This window comes from Callorhinchus milii, unplaced genomic scaffold (genome assembly GCF_018977255.1).
Source record: "Callorhinchus milii isolate IMCB2004 unplaced genomic scaffold, IMCB_Cmil_1.0 Scaffold10, whole genome shotgun sequence".
NCBI lineage: Eukaryota > Metazoa > Chordata > Chondrichthyes > Chimaeriformes > Callorhinchidae > Callorhinchus > Callorhinchus milii.
Window position 1 is genome coordinate 16,072,915 of NW_024704751.1, and position 25,644 is coordinate 16,098,558.

The window sequence follows — 25,644 nt, forward strand, 5'->3', positions numbered from 1 at the left end:
TGCCCAGAGATTGACCACAGGAATCAGTGCGAGAGATACTGTGTGTTAACCGCTCAGTGTAATCTGAAATTTATTCTCACTGCTCTGATCATCATTACAAATGCGTCGCATGTGTGTGTGTGTGTGGCTGTAATATGGACCAGTTCCTTACAATGTCCCTGTTAAAACATTCTTGCTGATAATCCTACATACCAACCCCCTGATTCCAGCCAATTGCTATGGGAAGCCACCTGTCCGGGGAATAATGGATGGGGGAGTTAGAGAAGGAGGGAGGGAGGGAAAAGCTTCTCAAATGGTTAATTTGCCCGCAACGTGGTCAACTGGTCAGCCAGCTCTGGCTGGACACTGGCAATTATGGCTTCCATCCCCTTCCCTTTATTTCCAACAGCAGTTCTCTCTCTCTCTCTCTCAGTCGCCAAAGTTTCTCTCACCCGAAAAGACTTTTTTTTTTGGAAAAAAAACTCCCAAATTCAGCGACTGAAACTGCAACGAAATTGTGATTTTTGTTTCAGTGAAACGTTAATTTCTCTCCTCAAACTAAATCCACACACGTGTGAGTGTGTGTCCGTAGCCTTTAATGCACTTACCTTCAAATTTAAAAAAAATCATACATGGACATAAAGCTATTTTTTTTATTGATTCTTGTGCGTAAATTGTTTCTAACCTGTGGTCAATGTGGGTGAGGACTACTGAGGTGTTGTGTTGTGGGTGAGATTTTTTTTTAAAACATGAAATAAATATCTGAACAATTTCTAACAACAAAATATTTGAAGGGTGAATATATTTTTTTAAAAAAACCAACACGACCCTTTGCCGGAGATAAATCACGGATGTAAAAGGTGTGGGGGTGGGGGGTGGGGGGGGAGAAACGTGCGAGAGGATTTGACTTGAATCAAACGCGTTGTGTTATTATAATACTATTATTAATAATCCTTATGTTTGATAGAGCGCCTTTTCACGTCGTGGAGGCGTCTCAAAACGCTTCACAGAATATACTGTCAAGTGGATTGACCGTATTTTGTGGGCGCGTTTTTTTTTACATTTAGATTTATTTGGTATTATATTTTGCTTTGCGGGTCAGTGTCTCAACGTGAGATGCTGGGAGTTTGGGAAACACATTTTGCAATCGGGTTTGGGGGTTACCAGGGATTGCGACTCTCTCTCTCTCTCCCTCTTCCTTACACACATTCACTGTTTCATTCGGAATATTTTAAAGCAAATAAATCCCGGGGGGGAAGAGGGTACTCATTATCATTAGAAATTCTGTTCTTATTTTGAGCAAAAAAATAAAGAGTAGCATATAAAATACGCTTTAAAATGCGAATAAGGGGGATGGGGATGGGGGGGGGGGGACGGGGAGGGGATCGTGTTGTTTGCAAACTGTCACCAATTGCAATGGAGCAACGCGATTTTTTATTTATAAACCCCCAAAAAATCGATGAATAAAACCAAACGATCGAATAATGATAATCAGAGAGCCTCATCGATGTTGCCTTTGTATATATATATATATATATAGTGCAGTATCGATTCTCAGCGTGGTATCAATTCAGATGGACATTAGTTGGGAAGGACTCCCCTTTTCCTGGCCTTTGCCTCTCTCCCCGGGAATGGGGGGGATGGGGGGAGAAGGGGGTAAAGGTGCGGAGGGAGGGAGATGTGTGCAGGTCAGAGCTTCCCAGTTCCTTCATTTCCTGTGGGAGCCACTGCTGGACAATGCCAGGAATTCGGATTGTGCTTCGAGGGGATGGACGAACCATTCTCAACACCAGTGTCCACAAGAACAAGCGCCGCATTCTCTTCCGATTTAATTACAAACAGAGCAGGAAAGAGATGGGCTCCACCAGCCCCCATCCCACCCCAATAAAAGGAGGAGCAGAGAAAGGCAGGAGAGAGAGAGAGAGAGAGGGAGAGAGAGAGAGAGAGAGAGAGAGAAATAAGAGAAAACACAGAATGAATAAAATGCTGCAAAGTTAAACAACGTTGGAGAGGAGAAACCACCAAATAAACCGATTTCATTCAATGGCAAACAGTTCAATTAAAATATCGCGTTCAGATCTTTGAACGGTTCAATTCAAATAATATATAAAGACCTTTAAGAGTTAAACTGGTAAGGTTGGTCCGCAGTGAGTCGGTTAATTTTTTTTACACAAATAAAGGAGATTAAATTACTGTTAAATCTTTCTCGTTGGGGTGTCGTTTTTGTGGGGAAAAAAAATATATTTTTTAAAATACTAACGAATTGTCGCATTATTGTCAGGCGAATGTGAGAGGGGGAGGTGGTAGCGCCTCCTGTCGTGCGGTGAGGGTAAGAGTGAGTGAGGGTAAGAGTGAGTGAGGGTAAGAGTGAGTGAGGGTTGAGTTGCTGGTGAGTGGGGAGAAACCAGAGATTCTTTTCATTCACAAATGTACAGAGATCCCGCGCTCTCCGCATCTCCGCTCTGGGTATCTCTGTGTGTGTGAGAAAGAGGGAGAGATTTCTTTGTGAGATTATATAAGGGGCCGCTCTCCCCTCCGATGGTTCCAACGTTAAGTCCCTCTTACAGCCCAGGCGTTCTCAATGCTTCGTGTGATTAAGCCATGAGTCAGGCGTCCAACAGCCCTAAATGATAATCCCTCCAAAACCAAAAACAATAATAAATTGGTCATTTTCAATCCACGACTGTTTGTGGGACATTGCTGTGTGCAATTGGCTGCCGCGTTCGCCCACAAATATACAGTCAATTCACTTTACAGTGTGTTCTGTGAAGCGCTTTGGGACGTCCTCCCGACGTGAAAAGCGCTATATCAAATGCAAGGATTATTATTATTATTATTAAGAGGACAATCCGAAAACTAACACAGAAAGCGTCCGTTTCCAGGCTATCTCCCTCCCATCCTCCTGTTTCCTTATCTAATAACTCGTCTGTGTGAAATCGTTATTACAATCCGCCCTCCGTTTATCTAAGGAACCTTTTGACACTGCACTTTTACCAAGATTGAAAAAATCACAGATAACGCTTATTATTACAATGGAGGCATTTCTTTTGTTCTCCTGCTCGCCCCACATACTTTCCCTCTTTCTCTCCTTCCCCTGTCTCCCTCTCTCAATCTCTCTCTCGTTCTTTTTTTTATTTCTCCTCTCTTCACATTCTGAATCACCCACGTTCATGACAAACCACATCAAACTTTGCCAACGAGTCGTACAGGTGTCTCTAATCTGCTTATTACAATCACAGCTTTCCTGGCTACTTCCTCCTGTCGCGTTTCTTTACTGTATTTTATTGGCACCAAGTTACTGCCCCCCATGTCCGGGTGACAAGTGGGAAATGGAAAGGTCAGATTGGAGCCTGTCAGGTCCCAGTGTTGGGCAGAGTAGTTTTTTCAGCTGTACCATCCATACCTGATCTATGGATTGGCTGGACTGACACTGGACTGCGACATATAACATTTGCATACAAAATGTCTTCCACGTTAGGAGTACGTCCAAGGTGCTGGACAGTCAGGGATTTGGACCCGAGCTGGGGGTTGGGATCAGGAGGGGTGAACGGCAGTGAGGGCAGGGGTAGGAGGGTGACCGAAGGAGAGTCTTGAGACATGCCTTGAAGCAAATGTGGAGTTCCAAAGAGTGGGGGCAGTGGAGAGTGGAGAGATCTTCCATTTCTCAGCACTGAGCACCTTGATAAGCAACACGAAAAACAGGAAATACAAATTTTTTTCTCACTAAAATATCATTTGGATCCCAGCCCTGTCGGATCCCTGAATAATGCTCTTTAAAAAGAGCCAGCACAAATAGGATGGGCCAAATGGCCACCCTCTACATTTTAATGTCTGTGGTTCTAATGCTTCATTCAGCCAGACAGGTGTCAGCCTGGCTCAGTTGATAGCACTCTCGTCTCTGAGTCAGAAGTTTTTGGGTTCAAGCTCCCATGTTGAGACATTGAGCTTCCAAAGCCTGGCACTCAGTATAGTGCTGGGGTAATGCTGCATTGTTGGCATCATGGTTTGGACAAGATGTTAACAAATACAATAAATATACAAAGCAGAATAAATCACTTTTCTAGAATCTCACATACCAGAGTGGTATATAATACACAGAATGTAACATTCATATAATAACATTTATCCACATGATGGAGGAAGTGGGTTGGGGTTGGCTTCTATGGGAATTGTCTGGAACTAAGTGGCCATTAATTGTGTGGGAACCTCTGCTTGAGTTAGCAGGTATTGGCGGGGGGGGGGGGGGAGAGAGAGAGAGAAAGTGGACAAAAGATGAAAGTTAAGCCACTTCTTAATGGGGGTTGGGGGGACGATGAGGAGAGAGTCACTGGGTAGTAATCGGGGTAAAAATCTAGGCTGATTTCGAGCACCTCCAGCTCATGGGGCACAGTAGCTAATTATTGCATCTCTTGCTGTCCCAGCTGACATCAGCTGCTTTGAGAAAGAAAGACCAGGCTGCATCAAGGCTTCTCACTGCACATCTGAGCTCTACACGGGGGTGGGGGGGGTGGGTGGGAAGAGAGGTCAATCTATTGCCTCATACCCTTCATAATCCTGAATTCCTCAATCACTGAGCTGCAGAATCATAACCCCAACCTGCACAGCATCTCAGCACTCATCAACAAGAATACTGACATTAGTTTCTTTGAGATCAAACTCTGGCGATTCCCAGTAACCTTTACAATAATAATAATGATTATCCTCGCATTTGATACCGCGCCTTATCATGTCGTTGAGAGGTCTCAAGCGCTTCACAGATTATATTGTAAAGTGTATTGACGGTGTATTTTGTGGGCAAAGTACAGCAGTCAATTGCACACTGTAATGTCTTACAAACAGTTGTGGATTTTCTTACGTTCTCTGAAGCACTCACCTGTCTCAGGAAGAGTCCTGCTCTTTAAACAGCATCTTGCGAGTTTTTCCAAATTAAATGAAGCAAGTTTTTTCTTAAAATGATTACCCGAGTGAAAGCAGGCAGCAGAGACAGTGACTCTACTCTGTGGAGACTGGCTCGCACTGAGATGCATTGCCAATCTTCCCACAGATATTAAACAGCTTTATAAAACGGCGCATTAAACTTTAATCGGAATCATTGTAATCAGAGCCACCCTCTCTATTGTCCCGTCTCTCATCAGTTTGAACAATGTTAGGTTCCACTTCCGATCTGATGATCAAAGCGGCTTTTAAATACTTAATAAAGGGTTAACACTCCTCCCTTCATAGTTAAACATGTCCCAGCAACAGCTGCTCAGGAGGTTGGTGTGGCTTGAGTTTCCAGGTGGTTTCCAGGACAGGTAACTTTCTGTGGTTTTGGAAATGAATGAAATTCACCTGTTACATCTCTCTGAGCAAACCTACATCCGCTCAGCTCTGAGTCACCCACTCCTGGCATCACAGGGAGACATTGGCAATTATGCGTTGCACATCTCCAGTTCATTGAACACCTGTTGCTTGATAACCACAAGTGTGTTGCTGGCAGGGGCAACGGATTTGTGTGTGGGAGGCTGGTGTTGTGTTGCAGCCACTCTTTCTCTGCGAGGTGTAGATGACTCTTATAATCGTCTCGTGTGCTTCTCAAGTGTGGCTCCAAAGGCGTCAATTCGAGATAAAGGTGACAGGAATAGAGGTATTGACCATTGATCTCCACCTGCCCATTTCCCAAAGTAAAACCAAACCCCGCGCAACTCTATCTCCTGTGGAGTGGTTAGAGCATTCGCCTAGCAAGTGAGAGGACATGGGTTTAATTCTCAGGCAGGGAGAAACTTTAGGCAAGTTTTCTTACTCCACGTGCCTGTTTACCTAGCAGTAAGTAGAAACCGGGTTGTTAGTCGATTAGCGGATCGTTTTCTGAAGGTAATATTCCCTTCCAAAAAATTAATAATAATAATTTTGTTACTCAAGCACACTTTTGGGACACTGGCATGCACAATTAGCTGCCACGTTTCACTCATAAAATATAGTCAATTCACTTTACAATATATTCTGTGAAGCACTTTGATAAGTCTCAACAACATGATAAGGCGCTGTATCAAATGCAAGGATGATTATTATTATCTCTCACGTACCTCAATCCATTCCTTTGCTGGATATATTGATAAAAAAGCTTACATTTGAGATAGTATCATCAATTCACTGAAACATCTCAAAGCACTTCACAGGAATTTACTCTAAAGTTTAGTGACGGACTGTGTATCCGTAGGTGAATAATCATCTAATTGCCTCTCCAATCTGCCTCATCTTCACCCCTCCTCCCGGGCAATCTCTCCACCTCTCTGTGTGATGTCAGTCTGACCAGCCTGTTCACCTTCACTCTCCTCAGCTCCAGTCTGCATCCCTTCTATGTAGAGTTCCTTTTAACTATTAAACATGAGAGATAAATTTTGCAGTATTTCTTAATTAAATCGTAGATTTTACGACTAATCGTAACAGAGGAACGAAGGAATTAACAACATTGAGGGATGGCAGTGGTGAATGAGATTGCTGTGTTTGTAAGAGATTGTTGACGGGTGCAAGAGTGCCAATGAGCAACCATGGTTTGGAGGAGAGGGGTTGTGCAGGAATAGAAAGGTTAATGGTCATAAATACAACAACTAAAACTTCACTTTGTGGATTTTAATAATCCTCATATTGTGACTTGATGCACAGCTTTCTCTACACAGATGCTATCAGTTCATAAAGAATACTGCTTTAGTTGTACTGAATCAAAAGTTAAATTGAACTCCAAAATACCATTGCAAGTGTCGAGAGAACCGCTGGTCTCCAGTTCCTCCCGCAGTGAAGTTAAGCAGATATGTGTCAGTGCAGCCTGGTGATGGAACTCACAACCAAATCTTAATCTGCCCTCCCTCTATTTCAGATGTCAAAGTGAATCATTAATTAATCTGCAGAATTGTCGGCCAGGATATCAGGAGAAACTCCTTTCTCCTTTCCGATAGCATCGCAGGATCTTTACCGTCCAATTGAACAGCAGACGGGACTTGGGTTCAACATCTCACCCAAAAGACAATGTAACGGCTTCCCCCCCCAGTATTTTGCTGGAGCATTGAGATTGAGGACTGACAGAAGCCACAACCTTCTTTACCCGGAGCAGATTCCAGCATAAACGTTAATAGTTAACGCATTTTCATAAGAACATACATGGCTGGGATGGCGTGTACACAACAAAGATGGATGCCTGAGACCTTCCTGGTCTCTCTAGCTGACGGGGCAAAGCTGGTTGCCATCAATATTTGACCAGACAATGTTGGTCTAACATGTGCTTTTTTTTGCCAAGGCCAACAGCTTTGGTTGCTATGAGAAACAGGTAATGTGTCATGCAACTGAGAAAATGGCCATGCCACAGGGGCTTTGTGAGCTCTGCTGCTAGAGTGGTTCAGTAATCCAGGAGAGCATCAAATATTTTGACAGAAAAGAATCGCCATCTCCAAATTATTATCCTGAGTTCACCTCACCTAACAACTCCAGACACAGATTCACATGAAGCAGTATTGAATATTAACCTATTTGTGACTGAGCGCTCCGGCCCGCCTGTACCACCACCGCCGTCAGCCTCTCTGCCCCTACCATCCCACAGTCCCTTCACCTTGTTCCCTCCCTTGCCTTCTTCAAGGTCTGTGTCAAGACCTCATGCCTTCGGTCATCCTCCTCCCTGTCCTCCACCCCTCCTGATCCAAACCAATGGCTTGTGTGTAGAAGCATGATTACAGTTTCCAGTCTTATAACTTTATTGACCAGTGCAGCAGAAGTCAAGTCTACAATTGGCATAAGCCATCTGTGTTAAAGAGGGGAAAATCAGCCAGCCTTCACCTTTCATCACTGTTCAACCAATTGGATAAGCACCTTAATCACGCCTCAGTGTCTCTAAGTTCTTCAGAGTTTTGTGTGAAGTATAGTGACCGTATATTTCGAGGTAAAGATGAGTCTCTGACAGTGCATTGAAAATGACCTCAATACTCCACTGTTTATTTTTCCCTGTCTAGCTAAAAAACATTGTTGGGTTTCAGGAGATCACAATAGCTTAGCTGACATAGTAACCAGCAATCAGTTCCTATAACTGGAGACGTGTATGGTGTAAATGAGACTGGTCCTTACACAAGTGACCCAAATTTTAATTTCAAGGTAAAACAGATCGTTTCTGGGACAATTGATCACTGTAATAGATGAAAAGAACCGTAAGATGAGGCGTGAGGCTGTGGTAAGTGAGCATCAATCGCACTTGGGGGTCAAATGTTTCTTTTTAATCAAAGAAACTGGCTTCGCAGTTAGTATCACGTTAGCGGAACCAGAATGTTACGAGGATGTATTTCCCTTTCTTCGTTCTTCTCCGCATTGCACTACACTGACCTCCACTTTCCACTGACCTGCCCACTTACTATGCCACACTGCAGTCCTCCACAACCCAGCTCACACTATGCCAAAGCCTCTCATTTTTTCTCAGCAACATTAACTTTGCTCAACTCCCAGCCGGCCTGCTCCATTCCACCCCACAATAAACTGGAGGTGAGTCCCTCTACTGTTGACAACACAGTATTACCAGCTGGACAGCTCCTTGTCTCCACCTCCTTGGCCACATTGCCATTCCGCTGCCCAACAATCCTTCAGATAACTTCATTGCTGAGTTTTCCCTTGTGTGACCTGGAATTGCACAAAATGGCTACCTTGTTTGCCTACAAATACACTTGACAGCAATTCTGTGTGAAGACTATGAGCTGTTTCGACGTTATACGTGCTGTATCAAATGTAAAGATGATTATTACACAAGAGGATGCAATTATATGTGAATGTGTTTCCATACCTAGCCCCATGCGACTCGCCATCATTTTCAACCTCAGTTGAACATCCCACCCAAAGGACAATGTAGCAGCTCCCCCCCCAGTACTTTCCTGGAGCATCAGCCAAAACCGTGAGCTTGAGGACAGCCAGAACCCACAACCATCTTTACCAGGAGTCTGCAGAGCAGATTCCTGCCATACGACTGGGCTGGTGTGTACACAATAAAGATGGATGCCTGAGACCTTCCTGATCTCTATGGCTGACGGAGCAAACCTGGTTGCCATCAGTAACATATTTATCCGTATTGGTCAACCAACACGTACACCTGCTTCTGGTCTTCTCCCAGAAGAGGCTCTCGGTGCTTCTAATGTGTATTATTTGCCGAGACCAACAGCTTGTAGCAACAAAACGCAAAATACCGCAGATGCTGGAAATCTGAAACAAAAACGGTAGTCACTGGGAACGCTCAGCAGGTCAGGCAGCATCTACGGAGAAAGGAAAGTGAGTCAACGTTTCGGGTTCACGTCAGATTTGAGGCATGTTGGGAGGGAGAGGCTAACAGAGTGGAGGGAGGCAGTGCAAGGAAGTCAAAGGAGAAAATGGGGTAGAGGATGGGGATGATGGATTAAAGAGCTGTTAATGATGCAAAATAAAGGGGGAGATTGCAACAAAACAGGGGAATAGATTGTAGGATTTGGTTGCTATGGGAAACAGGTAATATGTCATGCAACTGAGAAAATGGCCATGCTACAGGGCTTTGACAACTCTGCTGTTAGAGTGGTTCAGTAATCCAGGAGAGCATCAAATATTTTGACAGAAAAGTATCGCCATCTCCAAATTGCCATCCTGAGCTCACCTCATCTAACAACTCCAGACACAGATTCACATGAAGCAGTATAGAATACTCACCTATTTGTGACTGAGCGCTCCGGCCTACACTATGTCCCCCGCCTGTACCACCATCGGCGGTCGAGCCATCAGCCTCTCTGCCCCCACCAATTGGACTTCCATCCCACAGTCCCTTCACCTTGTTCCCTCCCTTGCCTCATTCAAGACCTTCCTCTTTGTCCGCGCATTCGGTCATCCTCCTCCTGTCCTCCACCCTTCCTGATCCCAACCAATGGCTTATGGGTAGAGGCATGATTATGGTTACCAGTCTTATAGCCTTATTGAGTAGTGCAGCAGAAATCAAGTCTACAATTGGGGTAAGCCACCTCTGTGTTAGAGAGGGGAACATCAGTCAGCCTTCTCATCTTTCATCACTGTTCAACCAATTGGATAAGCACCTTAATCATGCCTCAGTGTCTCTTAAGTTCTTCGGAGTTTTGTGTGAAGTACAATGACTGTAAATTTCTAGGCAAAGAGGAGTCTCTGACTTGCATTGAAAATGACCTCAATACTCCACTGTTTGTTTTTCCCTGTCTAGCTAAAATACATTGTTGGGTTTCAGGAGATCACAATAGCTTAGCTGACATAGTAACCAGCAATCGGTTCCTATGACTGGAGACTCGTATGGTGTAAATGAGACGGGTCCTTACAAAGTGACACAAATTTTAATTTCAAGGTAAAACAAACAGTTTCTGGGATAATCGATCACTGTAATAGATGAAAAGAACTGTAAGATGAGGCATGAGGCCGTGGTAAATGAGTATCAATCACACTTGGGGGTCAAATGTTCCTTTTTAATCAAAGAAACTGGCTTTGCATTCTCCTCTTCAATATCCGTATGCTCCCTCTTGGTGACATAATCCGCAGACATGGGGTCAACTTCCACATGAATGCGGATGACATCTCTGCCTCCATCCTTGACTCCAGGACCACTGCTGTCCTGACTGAATGTCTGTCGGACATCAAGTCCTGAATGAGAGCTAACTTTCTTCAGTTGAATGTCAACACGACCGAGGCCCTCCTAATTGACTTCCATCAGCACCTCCTCACCTCAGGGACTGACAGCATCACCATCCATGGTTGCACACTCCACCTTACTAAGCCAGTCCGGAACCTTGGGGTCTTGTTCAACCCTCAACTATCCTTTCTATCCCACATCTGCCTTCTACCACCTCCGCAACGTCGCCCTGCTCCGCCACTGTCTCACACCGCAAGCTGCCGAGACCCCCATACATGCTTTCATCACATTGACTATGCAAATTCATTGCTTGTCGGCCTCCCCAACTCCTCCCTCTACAGACTGCAGATCATCTAGAACTCTGTAACCCGTGTCCTCTCCTGCACTCAGCTCCGCGACCCTATCACCCCCATCCTTGCCCAACTCCACTGGCTTCCCATCTCACAGAGGATACAGTTCAAGCTCCGGGTCCTCATCTTCAAAGCCCTCCATGGTCTTGCTCCCCCTTACCTCTGCGACCTCCTAACCTCCTACCATCCTGCTCGCTCCCTCGCTCCCTCACGTCCCCCACCTCGCTCGCCTCACTATTGGGAAGCGGGCCTTCTGTCACTCTGCCCGCACCCTATGGAACTCCATCCCGCAGTCTCTCCGCCTCACCCCCTCCCTTGCCACCTTCAAAACCCATCTCAAGACCCTCCTCTTCAACCCTGCTTTCGATCTCCCTGCTTCCCCCCTGCCTTCACCATCCCCGACCCCTGACCCCCAACTCAGGTCCGTAACTCCGTCTGTCCAGTGCCTTCGGACGTCCTCCCAACGCTGTACAAATATAATTTTGTTGTTGTTAATATCATGTTAGCGGTACCAGAATGTTACGAGGATGCATTTCCCTTTCTTTGTTCTTCTCGCATTTGCTCTACACTGACCTCCACTCCTCACTGACCTGCCCGCTCACTAGCCTGTCTATGCTACACTGCAGTCCTCCACAACCCAGCTCACACTATGCCAAAGCCTCTCATTTTCTCTCAGCAACATTAGCTTTGCTCAACTCCCAGCCGGCCTGCTCCATTCCACCCCACAATAAACTGGAGGTGAGTCCCTCTACTGTTGACAACACAGTATTACCAGCTGGACAGCTCCTTGTCTCTACCTCCTTGGCCATATTGCCATTCCGCTGCCCAACAATCCTTCAGATAACTTCATTGCTGTGTGTTCCCTTGTGTGACCTGGAATTGCACAAAATGGCTACCTTGTTTGTCTACAAATACACTTGAAAGCAATTCTGTGTGAAGCGCTTTGAGACGTTTCGATGTTATACGTGCTATACCAAATGTAAGGATGATTATTACACAAGAGAATGTGAATGTGTTTCCTTACCTAGTCCCATGCGCCTCTTCATCATTTTTAAACAGACGCTCACGCATTCACTCGAACACTCACATGCACACACTCAGCTGCTCAGTCTGAAATGCTGTACACTGCCCAACGCCTTGGGACATCCTCCCGATGTGAAAGGCACTAACAAATGTAATCTTGTTGTTGTTGCTCACATTTACATGCATATACACACACACCGGGCACAGTCACTCACTTGCATATGTGCACTCGCACTTTGACACACTCACATGCACATACTCAATTACGCACACATTTACGCCCAACCACACACTCCCTCGCACACACCAGCGATTACAATTAAGATGTCAAGAGCACCCCTCCCCCGAGCCCCCGGTTCTCTGTAGATTTATCTTCTATGGGACACTAAGGTCTCTGGCATCTTTAAAGGTTTCATTAGGACAGGCGGGCGGGCGGTGGGGGGGGGGTGCGGAGTGCTGAGCTGAGCAGTGAGGAACTCGGACAAAATAGGCTTTCTGACCTCTCTCACCTCTGACCGTTTGAGCTGGCGATCCTGCCAATCCCACTGCAGGCTTTTTTTTTAGTATGAACTTTGACTCGGGTTACTTTCAATGGCCGGAATCAGTGAGGAAACCATTCAGCCAGAAACTGCCACACAGGGCCGTTCAGAGGAGAAACTCAGCTACGCATTTCTAATCACCAACCATTAGATCTGAATCGGATCAAGTGAAGAATGCACGGCAGCTGCAAATACAGTAACACTCACATAAGTCGTATCAGTCGGGACCATATATTTAACGTGACTCATGCAAAGTATGGGTTATGTGAAACTTGCAAAAGGTATAGGAAATTCAACAAGATTTACCGGGCAGATGTATGACTTAGGCGATTATACAATTCATACTTATGTGAGTTTTACTGTATATATTTATCTCTGCAATCAGCATTTCCTACACCAATCCAAGTGCCGTGTTGCTGTTAAGTTACACTGGCTTCAAACAGGATTCCAGAGTGAATTTATTACCGCCCAATTTAACATCATTTTGGGTCCGGGATGAAAAGGTTTTGTGTTTAAGCCCCACTTTGGGACTTTGAGTTCATAGTCTAGGCTGAGGCAGGTCTGGTGCCTCTGTAACAGAGGATAGTATTGTTGTGCTCAAATCAATCAAAGTCTTGAGGCGACTGGGTGTGGCAGGCGAAAAAGCAACTGAGTTCACAAATATTCAGTGAAACAACAGCCTTGCACCGCCAATATGCTGACGCCATTTCAAGTCTTTTCGGAGCTGATCTCTGTTCTCACTGTTTCGCTCTTTGCCACAGAATACAGCTGCTCCCCTAGAACCAATGCCCCAGGGAGCGCTGTCCACTGACCACTGACCAAGAGTCTCAGTGACCACACAAGCTATTGATGCCCTGGCCATGATGGACAGACTGTCACCTTTTCCTGGAACACCCACCCCCACCTCCCACATTCACATAATCCATATCAACCCTCGAAATCCAGAGACCGTTCATAATCACTTCACAAATATATTAATAAAAAATTGCTCGCCAGCAATCAGAGGAACCTCTCCAAGATAACAATAATAATAATAATCCTTGTTTGTGGTACAGCGCCTTTAACATCAAGAGGATGTCCCAAAGCGCTTCACAGGATTTACTGTGGAGTGATTGTGTGTGTTTCTGGGTGAAACGCGGCAGCCTATTTGCGTACAGCAATGCACAAACCTGTTCCTGTTAGTTTGACACCAGATAATATCTCACAAGTTCCTCTCAAAGCAGAGCATATAATGTCACGTCTCTCAGCCGTCCCATCAACCCTCAGTTGCTTTATGGGTCATATGAGCAGGTTTTGTAACCACACTTTTACACATTGCACTCACTCAGTGAAGGAGTACTTTACCCCATGTCGCCCCCCACCCACCCCCCCCGTAATTAATCCGCACACTGTAATCACCTCATTGATTCTTGGAGGCCGACCTGTTCGAGTCCGAGTTAAGCTATTAACTGACGGAGAGGAAATCAATAGTGAGAGGTCTTTGCTCCCAGTGAAACAGGCAGCGCAGAAAACCAGAGCTGACAGTAATCGGTGCAGTAAGTTGCCGTTTGCCCAGTCAGTCCTCGCTGACCAACACTAAGAGGTGTGGAAATGGGTACACTGACCATTTCTGTCATGACTATCTAATGCACTGCACAAGACAGCGACTGCCTGTGAAGCACTTTAAGCCACTTTGACATTTTAGACGAAAAATACTATCATGTGAAAGTTTACAGCTTTATTTGCCAGCAATCGTGTAGTTTCTAATTTTTTGAGCTCCTTCCTTCACTCTCTCTTTCCCTCCCTCCCCGGGGGATGTGGTGGGGGGGTGTGGTGTGGTAAATAATAGCAGCATCTCTTTAATTTAAACATGTAAATGTGCCAGTAATAGGCATCCCCTGGGCACTGATGTGTAAAGAATATCAATCAGTTCAGCGTGTATTGATAACAATATTGATTATTCTCTGGGTATGGGTGTTGAACAGGTGATTGATTCTTTAAAGTGTCACTCAATCGCTTTCAACCCCCACCCCCCATCCCCACTGCGCTCACCTCCCCATTACAGGCAGCGTGTCCCTGTAACGACAGACTGGATGCCTATGGACCTTTTGTACGTTCTTGGACATTTCCATTCAAACTTTCAAAACGCTGGGAGGTATTTAATTATTAGAAAAGATTTTACATTTGAAGTGAAATCAAAGTCTGATCACTAAATTTAAATTGCGAGCTTCTCCTCTCTTCCACCCCATCACTGCACATAATCCACCCCCTCCCCCCCCACATCACAGGCCACCCCCTCACTCAACCCAGCTCAGCTGCAGGCTCTCGGTGATGAAGGTGAGGATGTCGGCATTCTCCTCGATGATCTTGGCGGTGGGTTTGCCAGCTCCATGGCCGGACTTGGTGTCCACGCGGATCAAGAGCGGGTTCCTCTGGATTGGGCACTGCCGCAGTGTGTGCTGCAGAGTCGCCAGGTACTTGAGAGAGTGCAGGGGCACCACACGATCATCGTGATCTGCCGACAGCAACAGTATGGCCGGGTACTGAACCCCGCTTGCTGGCACCCGGATGTTATGCAGTGGCGAGTACCTGCAGGGAGGGGGGAGACAGAGAGCGTCAGACCCCCAACCCCAAACCTAGGGTCTTGCGACAATTCTTTATTTATTCTGTGAAACCACGCCACAACCCATCTCCCGCGGTGACCACCCCCCGCCCCCACTCACTTGATGAGCCATTCAAACTCCTCGGCATTGTCGGAGCAGCCGAAGTCGGTGGTCCAGGCATGGCCGATGGTGAATTTGTGGAACTTTAACATGTCCATCACTCCCACCTCTGCCACCGCACAGCCAAACAGGTCAGGTCGCTGGTTCACACATGCCCCTGAGAGAGAAAGAGAGAGAGAGAGAGAGAGAGTGAGAGAGTAAGACAGAGAGAGAGTAAGAGAGAGTTTAAGAGAGTGAGTAAGAGTGTGTATGTTTGAGTAAGAGAGAGCATACGTGATGCAGACAGCGCGTGAGGGAGTGTATACGAGGGAGTGATGAGAGAGAGTGCGAGAATGACAGTGAGTATGAAGCAGTGTGAGGAATAAGGAACAGTGAGCGAACAGTGTGAGCCAGGCTCAGTCGCGCCCTCTCCGCTCAGTGTCAGGGTTGAAACTTATCTGGAGACTCACCGACGAGAAGGCCGCCATTGGAAGCGCCATTGATGGTGAGTTTGCTGGGACAGGTGTAGCCCTGATTGATCAGGTACTGGCCTGCACACTGGAAATCATCAAATCCGTTCTGCTTCTTCCCCAGGATCCCAGCTGTAGAGGCATACAGCAGAGTTACTGAGCGGCAATTATCACTGAGTCTGTCGCTTGTACTCTCACGTCTGGGTCAGAGGGTTGCACGTTCAAACCCACTTCACAGACCTTCAGCTCGCAGTCCAGGCTAATGCTGAGGGGCGAGAGCATCGCTTTGTGGGATGAGACCTTAAACTGAGCTCGCGAACATACTATGTTCAGACGGATGTTAAAGATCCCGTGACACTATCGGAAAAGGGAAGGGAAGGTTCCTCCCGTTTGGGAGACCTTTGGCTGCTGCCCTCGTCTAGAAAAACAGTCACTAGACTCCAAGGATTGGCTGTCACAGGATAGATGTTCTGGTGACAAAGTAATAACGCACCGGAAAAAAAATAGAAGTCTCCACAACGGGTTGTATTCCGGTTGGGAATATGTCAACGAAGGGGACAGTGAGCGGCTCAGGGTCATAGCCTGACCAGTGAGAGGAGAGCAGCAGCTCAATAATGTTTAGATGTTCCCGCTCCGCAGCTCCGCTCTCACCCTCATGCCATGTTTCTCCGTATTCTCCTCCTCCTCGGATATTAGCCACGGCCAGGATCCCACCCAGGTGTCTGACGAAAACCAGGTAAGAAACGCTGGAACCACAACAAGAGTTTGTGAGCTACCAAGACATTCACCTCAATTCACTGACCTCCAAGCCCCGAGCACATGTGCCCCACCCTCACCGCGCACACTCCGCCCCCACGGTTACACTCCGCCCCCTCAGAGCACATGCTCCACCTCTCACTGCACACGCTCCGCCCCCACCACGCACACTCCCACATACTGCGCACTCACTCATAGGTCGGAGTCAGGGAGATGCTGAATCCTCCGTATCCGTACAGTAAGACGGGGTGCGAGCCATCTAGTTTGATCCCCTTCTTGTGCACAATAAACATCGGAATCTGAGTCCCATCTTTACTTGGGAAAAAAACCTTCAAGAAATGAGGAGAGGATCAGGATTGCATTTCCGTGGACCTTCCCCAAGAACAGTGTTAAACTGACACTCAGACTCGTGGGAAATTCATTTACTGAGTCTGTCTGACTGCAGCAACCCTATCACTATTCCTACCTGAATCGTCTGGTATTCGGAGAAACTGAATCCTTTGATCTCCACCTCCCGGAAAATCTTGGGCTCCAGGGTCTCCCTGGTCAGGTCACAGTGGTAGATGACCCCTGAGCAACACAGTTAGCAGTTAGCTGAGCGGAACTCTGGAGCTTGGCTTTAGCATTTGTTCTCTGGTGCCCTCCCATCCTCCCCATCTTTCCCTCTCCACCGCGCTCTTCCCCCTCCCCCTGTGACTACTCCAAATTGCTGAGCTTGCGAGTGCCAGGCTAGAATCCCTGACAATTCTGAAGGAAACTGACCCGGCGTCAGGTAGGACGTGAACATATAGAAGATTTCCGTGTTCTTCTTCCGCCCGCTGTATCCCACCACGCTGCCCACATCCAGAGGAAGGTTCTTGAGGAATTTTCCAGTAGGGAGGTGGTAGAGTTGCAGGACGTCCTTCACGTTGTGCAGGAAGCTGACCACCAGGAACGTGTAGTTCACGCAAGTCGCCCAGTCTATAAGAAACAGCAACAGGACCGCAAGAGAGAGAGACGGCTCTGTGTTAGCATGGGAATTCACCCTCACTAACTCAGCCCCAAAACCCTGCTCACTAACTGAGCCAAACACCAGCAGGGCCAGTTAAGTCATTGAATTGGGAAGGGGCTCAGAACTCCCCAGTTCTGACCTTAAAAAATGTGTGAAGGGTTTGGTAGTGTTTGGGAGGGAGTAATTTCTGGGCAGGGCGAAACCTTAGACAAATTTCCTTACTCCACACGCCTCCATTCACTTGCAGTATGCAGGAAACCGGTTGTTAGTCAATTAGCGGATCGTTTTCCCAAGGTAATAAACCCTCCATAAAAATATGTGATCACTCAATCCACGGTCGTTTGTGGGACACTGCTGTGTGCAATTGGTTGCCACGTGGTCTCTTTACTCATCTCTTACCCAAGACGTCCTTCTCGTGCTGGGGAATGAGGGTTACCCACTGCATGGGCTCCGGCTTTTCCAGGTCGATGTTGATGATGCAGTAACGAGGGGCGTTCAGGTTGGTCCTGAACGTAAAGACTGAACCTTCGTTAGTGATGTAGCTATACTCCGCCTCAAAGTTGTCAATCAGCTTCACCCATGGCAGGAGGCCTGGAGAGGGAGGGGGAAGTCAGTCAGAGCCCGGCAACGCACCCCACCCCATCCATCCCTCGATTTGTTTGTGAGAGATGTTGGAAGCAAATGGACGTCCTTCCTAACCAACGCCCACCCACCCTCCACAACTCGCAAGCCCAGGGCGACGTATCCAGTTATTATCCCGGTGGTGAAGGCTGACGTACCGGTGATGCCTTGCGGCAACTGGTGCAGGTCACAATACCAGATCCTGTTCTTGGGTTTGCAACCTTCCCTGATGGATAGCACCACATAGCGGCCTTGGTCAGAGACCTGGTGATCAGCAAGAAACAGAGCTCAGAATAATTGTTCACACAGCAACAACAATTTATACAGCGCCTTTCATGTTGGAAAGACGTCCCAAGGCACTGAGCAGTTAAGAAATTGCATCAGAGCTGAGCGAATCAAGACGGTTGGAGGTGGAGGAGAGAAAGACGTATTTTGTAGGTCAATGATTCAATAAATACCCAGAACGAGTTAACACAGTCAAACCTGTACAAAGAGAGGGCAGTGATCAGTGGTCAGACTAACTGACGTCACACTGGGGGGGGTGGGGAGGGGGGTAGTGTGGAGTGGAGGAGCTGGGGGAGGATACATTGAGCAGAATCAGGAAGGAATTGAAGAGTGGTTTGTTGACAAACTGATAGTTTGGTTGTGTTTTAAGCAGAGAGAGCGACATGAGAACATCGCACACCTCTCAGTGTCAGATGTGTGACCCCCTTCCTCCCTTTCCCAATTCATCCTTAAGTTACCCGAGCCCCGCTTTTCCATTTGGGATTATCCGGGTACTCAGCACACAGGATGTCCTGGGCCTGCGGAGTCCCCAGTATGTGGTAGTACAGCTTCTGGTGCAGGTTAGAGGTGGTTTCTGTGCCTGCGGAAGGGACAAAAACTAGAGTTACCGTTTATAATAATAATAATCCTTGCACCTTATAGAGCCTTATCACATCATCAAGACTTCTCAAAGCACTTCACAGAATATATTGTAAAATATATGTGTATTTTGTGGGTGAAATGTGGCAGCCAGTTTGCGCACAGCAGTGTCCCACAACCAGGTTTGGAGTGAATGAACGATTTTATTTGGCCAAGACTATTTTTCGATAGTGCCATGGAATCTTTAACATGCACCTGAACAGAACAGGGTCTCGGTTTAACGTCTCAACCGAAGGATGGCACTTCCGACAATGCAATACTCCCCCGGCGCTTCATTGGAGTGCTAGCTTAGACCATGAGAGTTCAAAATATGGGACTTGAACCTCCCGCCCTCGGCTCCTGCGCTGACATTCTGAGCAGCTAGCTCCGTTACGTACCATCACACTTGCCGTCCTGCTCGGGGTAGCGGTTGTAGAACACACCCTTTCCATCGTGCGTCCACGATAAGCAACTGAACTTGACTTTCTCCAGCGTGTCCGGCAGCTCCTCAGGACCTTCCACCTTCAGGAACTTAATGGTCACCCAGTCGGAGCCGCTATTGGACAGTCCATAGGCCAGGATCTCATTGTCCTCAGAGAAAGCCAGCACTGCCCAGCACACAGACGTTAGTGTAAACTTATTGATATCATCATAATAATAATCCTTGCATTTGATATAGCGCTTTTTACATCTTCTAGAAGTCTCAAGACGCTTTACAGAATATACTGTAAAGTGAATTGACTGTATATTTTGTAGGCGAAACCCGGCAGTCAAATTGCGCACAGCAGCGTCCCACAAACAGTCGTGGATTGAAGTGACCAATTTATTATTGTTTTTTTCTTGAGGGATTATTATCAGGCGTGTGGAGTAAGGAAACTTGCCCAAGGTTTCGCCCTGCCGGGAATTATCATAATAATAATTATAATGATCCTTGCATTTGATATGCCTTATCCTTGCCTTATCACATCACCGAGATGTCTCAAAGCGCTTCACAGAATATACTGTAAAGCGGAATGACTGTATTGTGGGTGAAATGCAGCTGCCGGTTCGTGCACATTAATGTGTCACAAACAGCCATGGAGTGAGTAACCAATTTTATTTAGGCGATTTATTCGGACACCGGGAGAGAGAAATTCCCTTCTCTTTTTGAATAGTGCCGTGAGATCTTTAACATCCACCTGAATGGGCAGCAAGGACCTCTGTTTAACATCTCATCCAAAGGACAGCACCTGCAACAATGCAGCACACTCCCAGCACTGCATTGGAGTATCAGCTTAGACTGTGTGATAATATATGTCCACAAATCAATGGCATTTTCTCCACACCAGCCAGGAAGCACAGGGACTTGCTCTTCACAACCAAGGCGTTCACGGGAAAGGTGACAGACCAAGGTTACCAGAGCACTGTGACGTTACTCTGTCACGTGCGCATGATGTTCTCACGATGGAGGTGATGGAGAAGTCTTCTCTCTATCTCTCTCAAACAGAGATACACTGAGCATGATGCATTTCTGACGTAAATCAGTCCCAACACAACTGCGCTCTGGCATGCTATCCCGCTACCCCACATGAAGGGTGCTATATAAATGCAAGTTGTTATCATTGATTTGGACAAAATTATAATTTGACTCTAGACATCTTAAAACATTCAAGCAAAGGACGAAAACTATATGACGAGGAACTTACTGGTTAAAGCCTTGGTCCCGTCTTCGGACAGTTTGTTGGGATCCAGGAACGCGCGAGGTTCCCCGTCCAGCGAGTCCTGCACATACAGGATGTCCTGGTTCTGCAGTCCCGTGTTGTGAAAATAAAAATACCTGAAAACAATACCACATCGTCACCTTCCAGGTCAGTTCTGTCCAATGTCTCGGGACGTCCTCCCAACACGAGAGGTGCTGTACAAGTGTAATTTGTTGTTACATTATGTTAAGACCGAGGTTCTTCTGATTGGCTCATGCCGGTGCCTCCATACTTCAGGCGGTGGCTCCATCCAAGGGGATGTACACTCCACCTCACCAAGCCAGTCAGGAACCCAGGCATCTTTTTTGACCATTAACTGTCTTTTCTCCCCCACATTTGTGCCATGACCCACGTTGCCTTCCCCCACCTCCCCAACATTGCCCGACTCCATCACTACCTCACCCCTTCAGGCCGCCGAAACCCTCATACATGCCTTCATTACAACCAGGCTTGACTGTGCCAATGCCCTGCTTGTCGGCCTTCTCAACTCCCTCCACAATCTGCAATCATCCAGAAATCTGCAGCTCGTGTCCTGTCCCGCACCAGGCTCCGTGACCCCATCACACCCATCCTCGCCCGGTTCCACTGGCTCCCCATCCTTCAGAGGATCAAGTTCAAAATTCTGGTCCTCACCTTCCAGGCCCTCCATGGCCTTGCCCCCTCCTACCTCTCCTACCTGATAACCTCTGATCCACTTGTCCACTTCCTCCGCTCAGCAGGCTCCAGCCTGCTCCATGTCCCCCGCCCAGCCTGCCCCACCATCGGCGGTCAGGCCTCCAGCCTCACTACTCCCACCCTCTTGAATTCCATCCCACATTCCCTTCACCTCGCACCCTCCCTTGCCTCCTTCAAGGCACGCCTCAACACCTTCCTCTTCGACAATGCCTTCGGTCACCCTCCTACCCTCTCTGCCCTCCACCCTCCCTGATCCCAACCGCCTCCACACCCCCACAAACCCCTTGTGTCCCAAACCCTGACTGTTCAGTGCATGTGAAAGGCGCTTTACAAATGTAATTTTGTATTTTATTTTGTATTGTAGCATCTCCTCACCCACTCGCCAACTCCCTCCCCCCACACACCCCCACCCGTTTTGATCCAAATCTCTCCCTGACCCAGCTAATGCCTCACAGCTGGTGAAATGAAGCTGGAAAATTACATTCAAACCCAACCAAGTTTACGAAATTGAACTCTGGAGGCCGGAGGGAAGTCACCATAGAGCACTTACCTCTTCCCTTTCCTAGAGGGGCAGCTGTACTTGGGGTAGTCGTAGAGCTCAGTCATGCGCTGGTGGAGTTGCTTTCTAATCGGACAGCGCTCCAGGAAAGGCATCGTCAACTGGTTCTGGGCCTCGACAAACGCCTGAGGAGATGGTATAAGAAGGAGGTGAAGTCAAGCGGTCACCGGACACTGGGTCTATCCCAAGGCTCTGAGGAACCGGCAACTGCTGGCACAAAGCTAACACTGGCATTGCAGGCAGAAAGATAGTACACCCCATGTACAGGAAAAGGTTAAATCCACCCCACACCCACCAGTTCCCATCTAACAGTCCATCTGGTCTCAGATCGATATGAAGGTTGCAGACTTGATTCAACATTTAGTTCAGTTTTTGGGTATCAGGAAGGATTACCAGCCCCCGACTCAAGATGGTTCAGTGACAATTCACTGCTGTGATCCTATAACCTGGTGGATCAGGCTCGATGGGTTGCCCCCTCTACCCCACAGTTGGGTTTCATTGTGACCAATTGTCTCACCTTGGTCTGCTCGCTGTTCGGGTCTTCCAGCCAGGCGTAGGGATCAGGGACTTTTGTCCCGTGATAATCATCGACCTGTAGGAATGAAAAGGGTAGGTGACTGCCTGTGTCACATGTGAGGTCAACTCCTTGTGTGTCAGCCCGATGCAGTGTGTGTCAGCCCGCACAGTGTGTGTCAGCCCGGCACAGTGTGTGTCAGCCCGGCACAGTGTGTGTCAGCCCGGCACAGTGTGTGTCAGCCTGTCGCAGTGATTGCGCTCTTGCTTCTGAGTCAAAAGGTTGTGGGTTCAAGCGCCACATCAGTACTTGGAATCATATAGTCTAAGCTGACACCATAATGCAGCGCTGGGGGAAAAGGGGGTTTTGCATTGTCGGAGGTGCCATCCTTCGGATAAAAGTTAAACCGAGGTCCCGTCTGCCTGTTCAGGTGGGTGTTAAATATCCCACGGTACTATTCGCTGATTTTTGCCCATGCAATGCAAAGTCACTACACTTCACAGTGTATCCTTCGAAGCTTTGAGGAATCTCGACAACACGATAAGGCGCTGCGTCGAATGCAAGTGTGACCATTACAATACCGCTCCGTCTACCACGATTAATGGAGCCTCGCCGTGTCAGCGGCCTCTCGCTTTCACAGAACACTATTTGATTAAAGCTTGTTTTAACCCGTTGAGCGGTTTTCCAGGTGAGAGCAAATCCACCCGCAGGAGGGGAGCTGAGCAAATCGAAGCTAAAACATCCAAAGTGACCATCAAACGTCCCCAGTTTGGGCGAGTTCAGAATTTTCCCTTTTTGTGTCCGTTTCGCAGCGGAACTGCACTGCAAATTTCAGATTTTCAGTCTCCAACTGAAAATGGCACATCATTTCACGTGGAATTTTTGATGCGTCTCAGCGCTGACTCTCACCTCTCACTCACTCACTCACTCACTCACTCACTCTCTCTCACTCACTCTCTCACCTCTCACTCCCTCTCTCTCTCACTCACTCTCTCACTCCCTCACCTCTCACTCCCTCTCTCTCTCACTCACTCTCTCTCTCACTCACTCTCTCTCTCTCTCTCTCACTCACTCTCTCATCACTCTCTCATCACTCTCACTCACTCACTCACTCTCTCATCACTCTCTCTCTCACTCACTCACTCTCTCACCTCTCACTCTCTCTCTCTCTCTCTTACTCACTCTCTCTCTCACTCACTCTCTCTCTCTCACTCACTCTCTCATCACTCTCACTCACTCACTCTCACTCACTCTCTCACTCACTCACTCTCTCATCACTCTCTCTCTCATCACTCTCTCTCTCACTCACTCCCTCTCTCATCACTCTCTCTCTCACTCACTCACTCTCTCATCACTCTCTCTCTCACTCACTCTCTCACCTCTCACTCCCTCCCTCTCTCATCACTCTCTCTCTCACTCACTCACTCTCTCATCACTCTCTCTCTCACTCACTCTCTCACCTCTCACTCCCTCCCTCTCTCATCACTCTCTCTCTCACTCACTCTCTCACCTCTCACTCCCTCCCTCTCTCTCTCACTCTCTCACTCACTCCACTCCACTCCATCACTCACTTGTGTCTCATCCCGAAGAGCTTTGGGGTACACAAAGGTCATTTTTTTTCCCCCCCCAACTGTCCTCTTGCTCTCACGGTGTGGGGGGCGATGCAATCCGGAGCCGCGGCACTTGGATCCGAATCCACTCCACAAGAGAAAGTGAAATTGACTCGTTCCGCACTTCCGCGTCTGCGCCTCCGGCGCTCACACAGCGCCGCGTCCGCGCCGACTCTCCCCACTCACTGACTCGCCTTGTGTGTGTGTGTGGGGGGGGGGGGGGTCTGTGTGTCACTGTGTGTGTCACTGTGTGTGTGTGTCTCTGTGTGTGTGTGTTTCTGTCTGTGTGTGTTTCTGTCTGTGTGTGTGTCTCTGTGTGTGTGTGTGTCTGTGTGTGTGTGTGTGTCTGTGTTTTTGTCTGTGTGTGTGTGTGTGTGCTCTGTGTGTGTGTTTCTGTCTGTGTGTGTGTCTCTGTGTATGTGTGTGTCTCTGTGTGTGTCTCTGTGTGTGTGTCTCTGTGTGTGTGTGGGGGTGTGTGGGGGTGTCTCTGTGTGTGGGTGTGTGTGGGGTTGTGTGTGTGGGGGTCTGTGTGTGTGTGTGTGTGTCTCTGTGTGGGGGGGTGTGTGTCTCTGTGTGTGGGGGTGTGGGTGTGTGTGTGTCTCTGTGTGTGTGTGTCTCTGTGTGTGTGTCTCTGTGTGGGGGTGTGGGTGTGTGTGTGTCTCTGTGTGTGTGTCTCTGTGTGTGTGTGTCTCTGTGTGTGTGTGTGTCTGTGTATGTGTGTCTCTGTGTGTGTGGGGGTGTGTGTGGGGGGTTGTGTGTGTGGGGGTGTGGGTGTGTGTGTGTGTCTCTGTGTGTGTGTGGGAGTGTGTGTGTCTGTGTGTGTGTGTGTCTGTGTGTGGGGGTGTGTGTGTCTCTGTGTGTGTGTGGGGGGGGGGGGGGGGGCGGTGGGTGATTTCACATTCTAAAATCAGATTTTGGGAGAGAGAGAGAAATATAAAATAAATGCAACCGAAATGTTTCGATCACTTGAACCTTTGTTTTGTGCGTTGCCTTTGCAGGTCAGCAATTGGCGGCTCAGGTGGTTGATCAGTAGCTGTGGTACAACATTTAGGCCATAAGATGTCGCTCGAATCACATTCGTTTCTTACGAATCCTTGTATTGGACACGACAGGAGGCGCCTTTCACTTTGGGAGGAGATCTCTCCAAGAAGGTCACAGATCACTAGGAAATGCTAGTGACTGTGGATTTTGTAGGCGAACATTTTGCGGCTGCTGCGGGCCGGGAGATGGACCTGATGTGTTCACGGTTTGCGTAAAGGGGCCTTGTACTTAACCACATGGCTTTCCAATAGGCATATTGTATTTGGAGTTAATTATTTATGCTGTTGTGTGCTCTCACCATTAGACGGCGGTGCTGCCCCTTTCCGATCGCAGTGGATGTGTCACGAATGGCCACAGAAATTTGACTGGGGTTAATTACAGTGAATTTCCCCGCAATGCCAAGGGAGGAGTTCGATTGGATTCCAGCCTGCAGTTCCCTCGTGGAGAGTCCTGGCTCCTGTGGGGTGGCCGTTAGCGTTCAGAGACACAACCTTGCTTGGAGGGCGCTGTATAAGTGCAACCCGTTGTTGTTAGGTGCATGGGTGAACTGAGTTAGGGACAGAGTCACGGGGTAT

At 47.8% G+C, this 25,644-nt stretch overlaps 1 protein-coding gene across 1 annotated transcript; it reads right to left on the minus strand.

Annotated features, from left to right (window-relative positions):
• Positions 1–14,623: 14,623 nt before the first annotated feature.
• LOC103179546 (prolyl endopeptidase-like) lies at positions 14,624–24,143 on the minus strand. Its single transcript, NM_001292197.1, is given in 15 exon segments — positions 14,624–15,077; positions 15,212–15,368; positions 15,661–15,792; positions 16,312–16,406; positions 16,609–16,745; positions 16,883–16,986; positions 17,179–17,376; positions 17,807–17,998; positions 18,187–18,292; positions 18,772–18,893; positions 19,330–19,539; positions 20,617–20,747; positions 21,896–22,029; positions 22,422–22,496; positions 23,990–24,143. Coding segments are annotated over 15 exon segments (2,127 nt in total). The 5' UTR covers positions 24,032–24,143; the 3' UTR covers positions 14,624–14,785.
• Between the last annotated feature and the right edge of the window lie 1,501 nt (positions 24,144–25,644).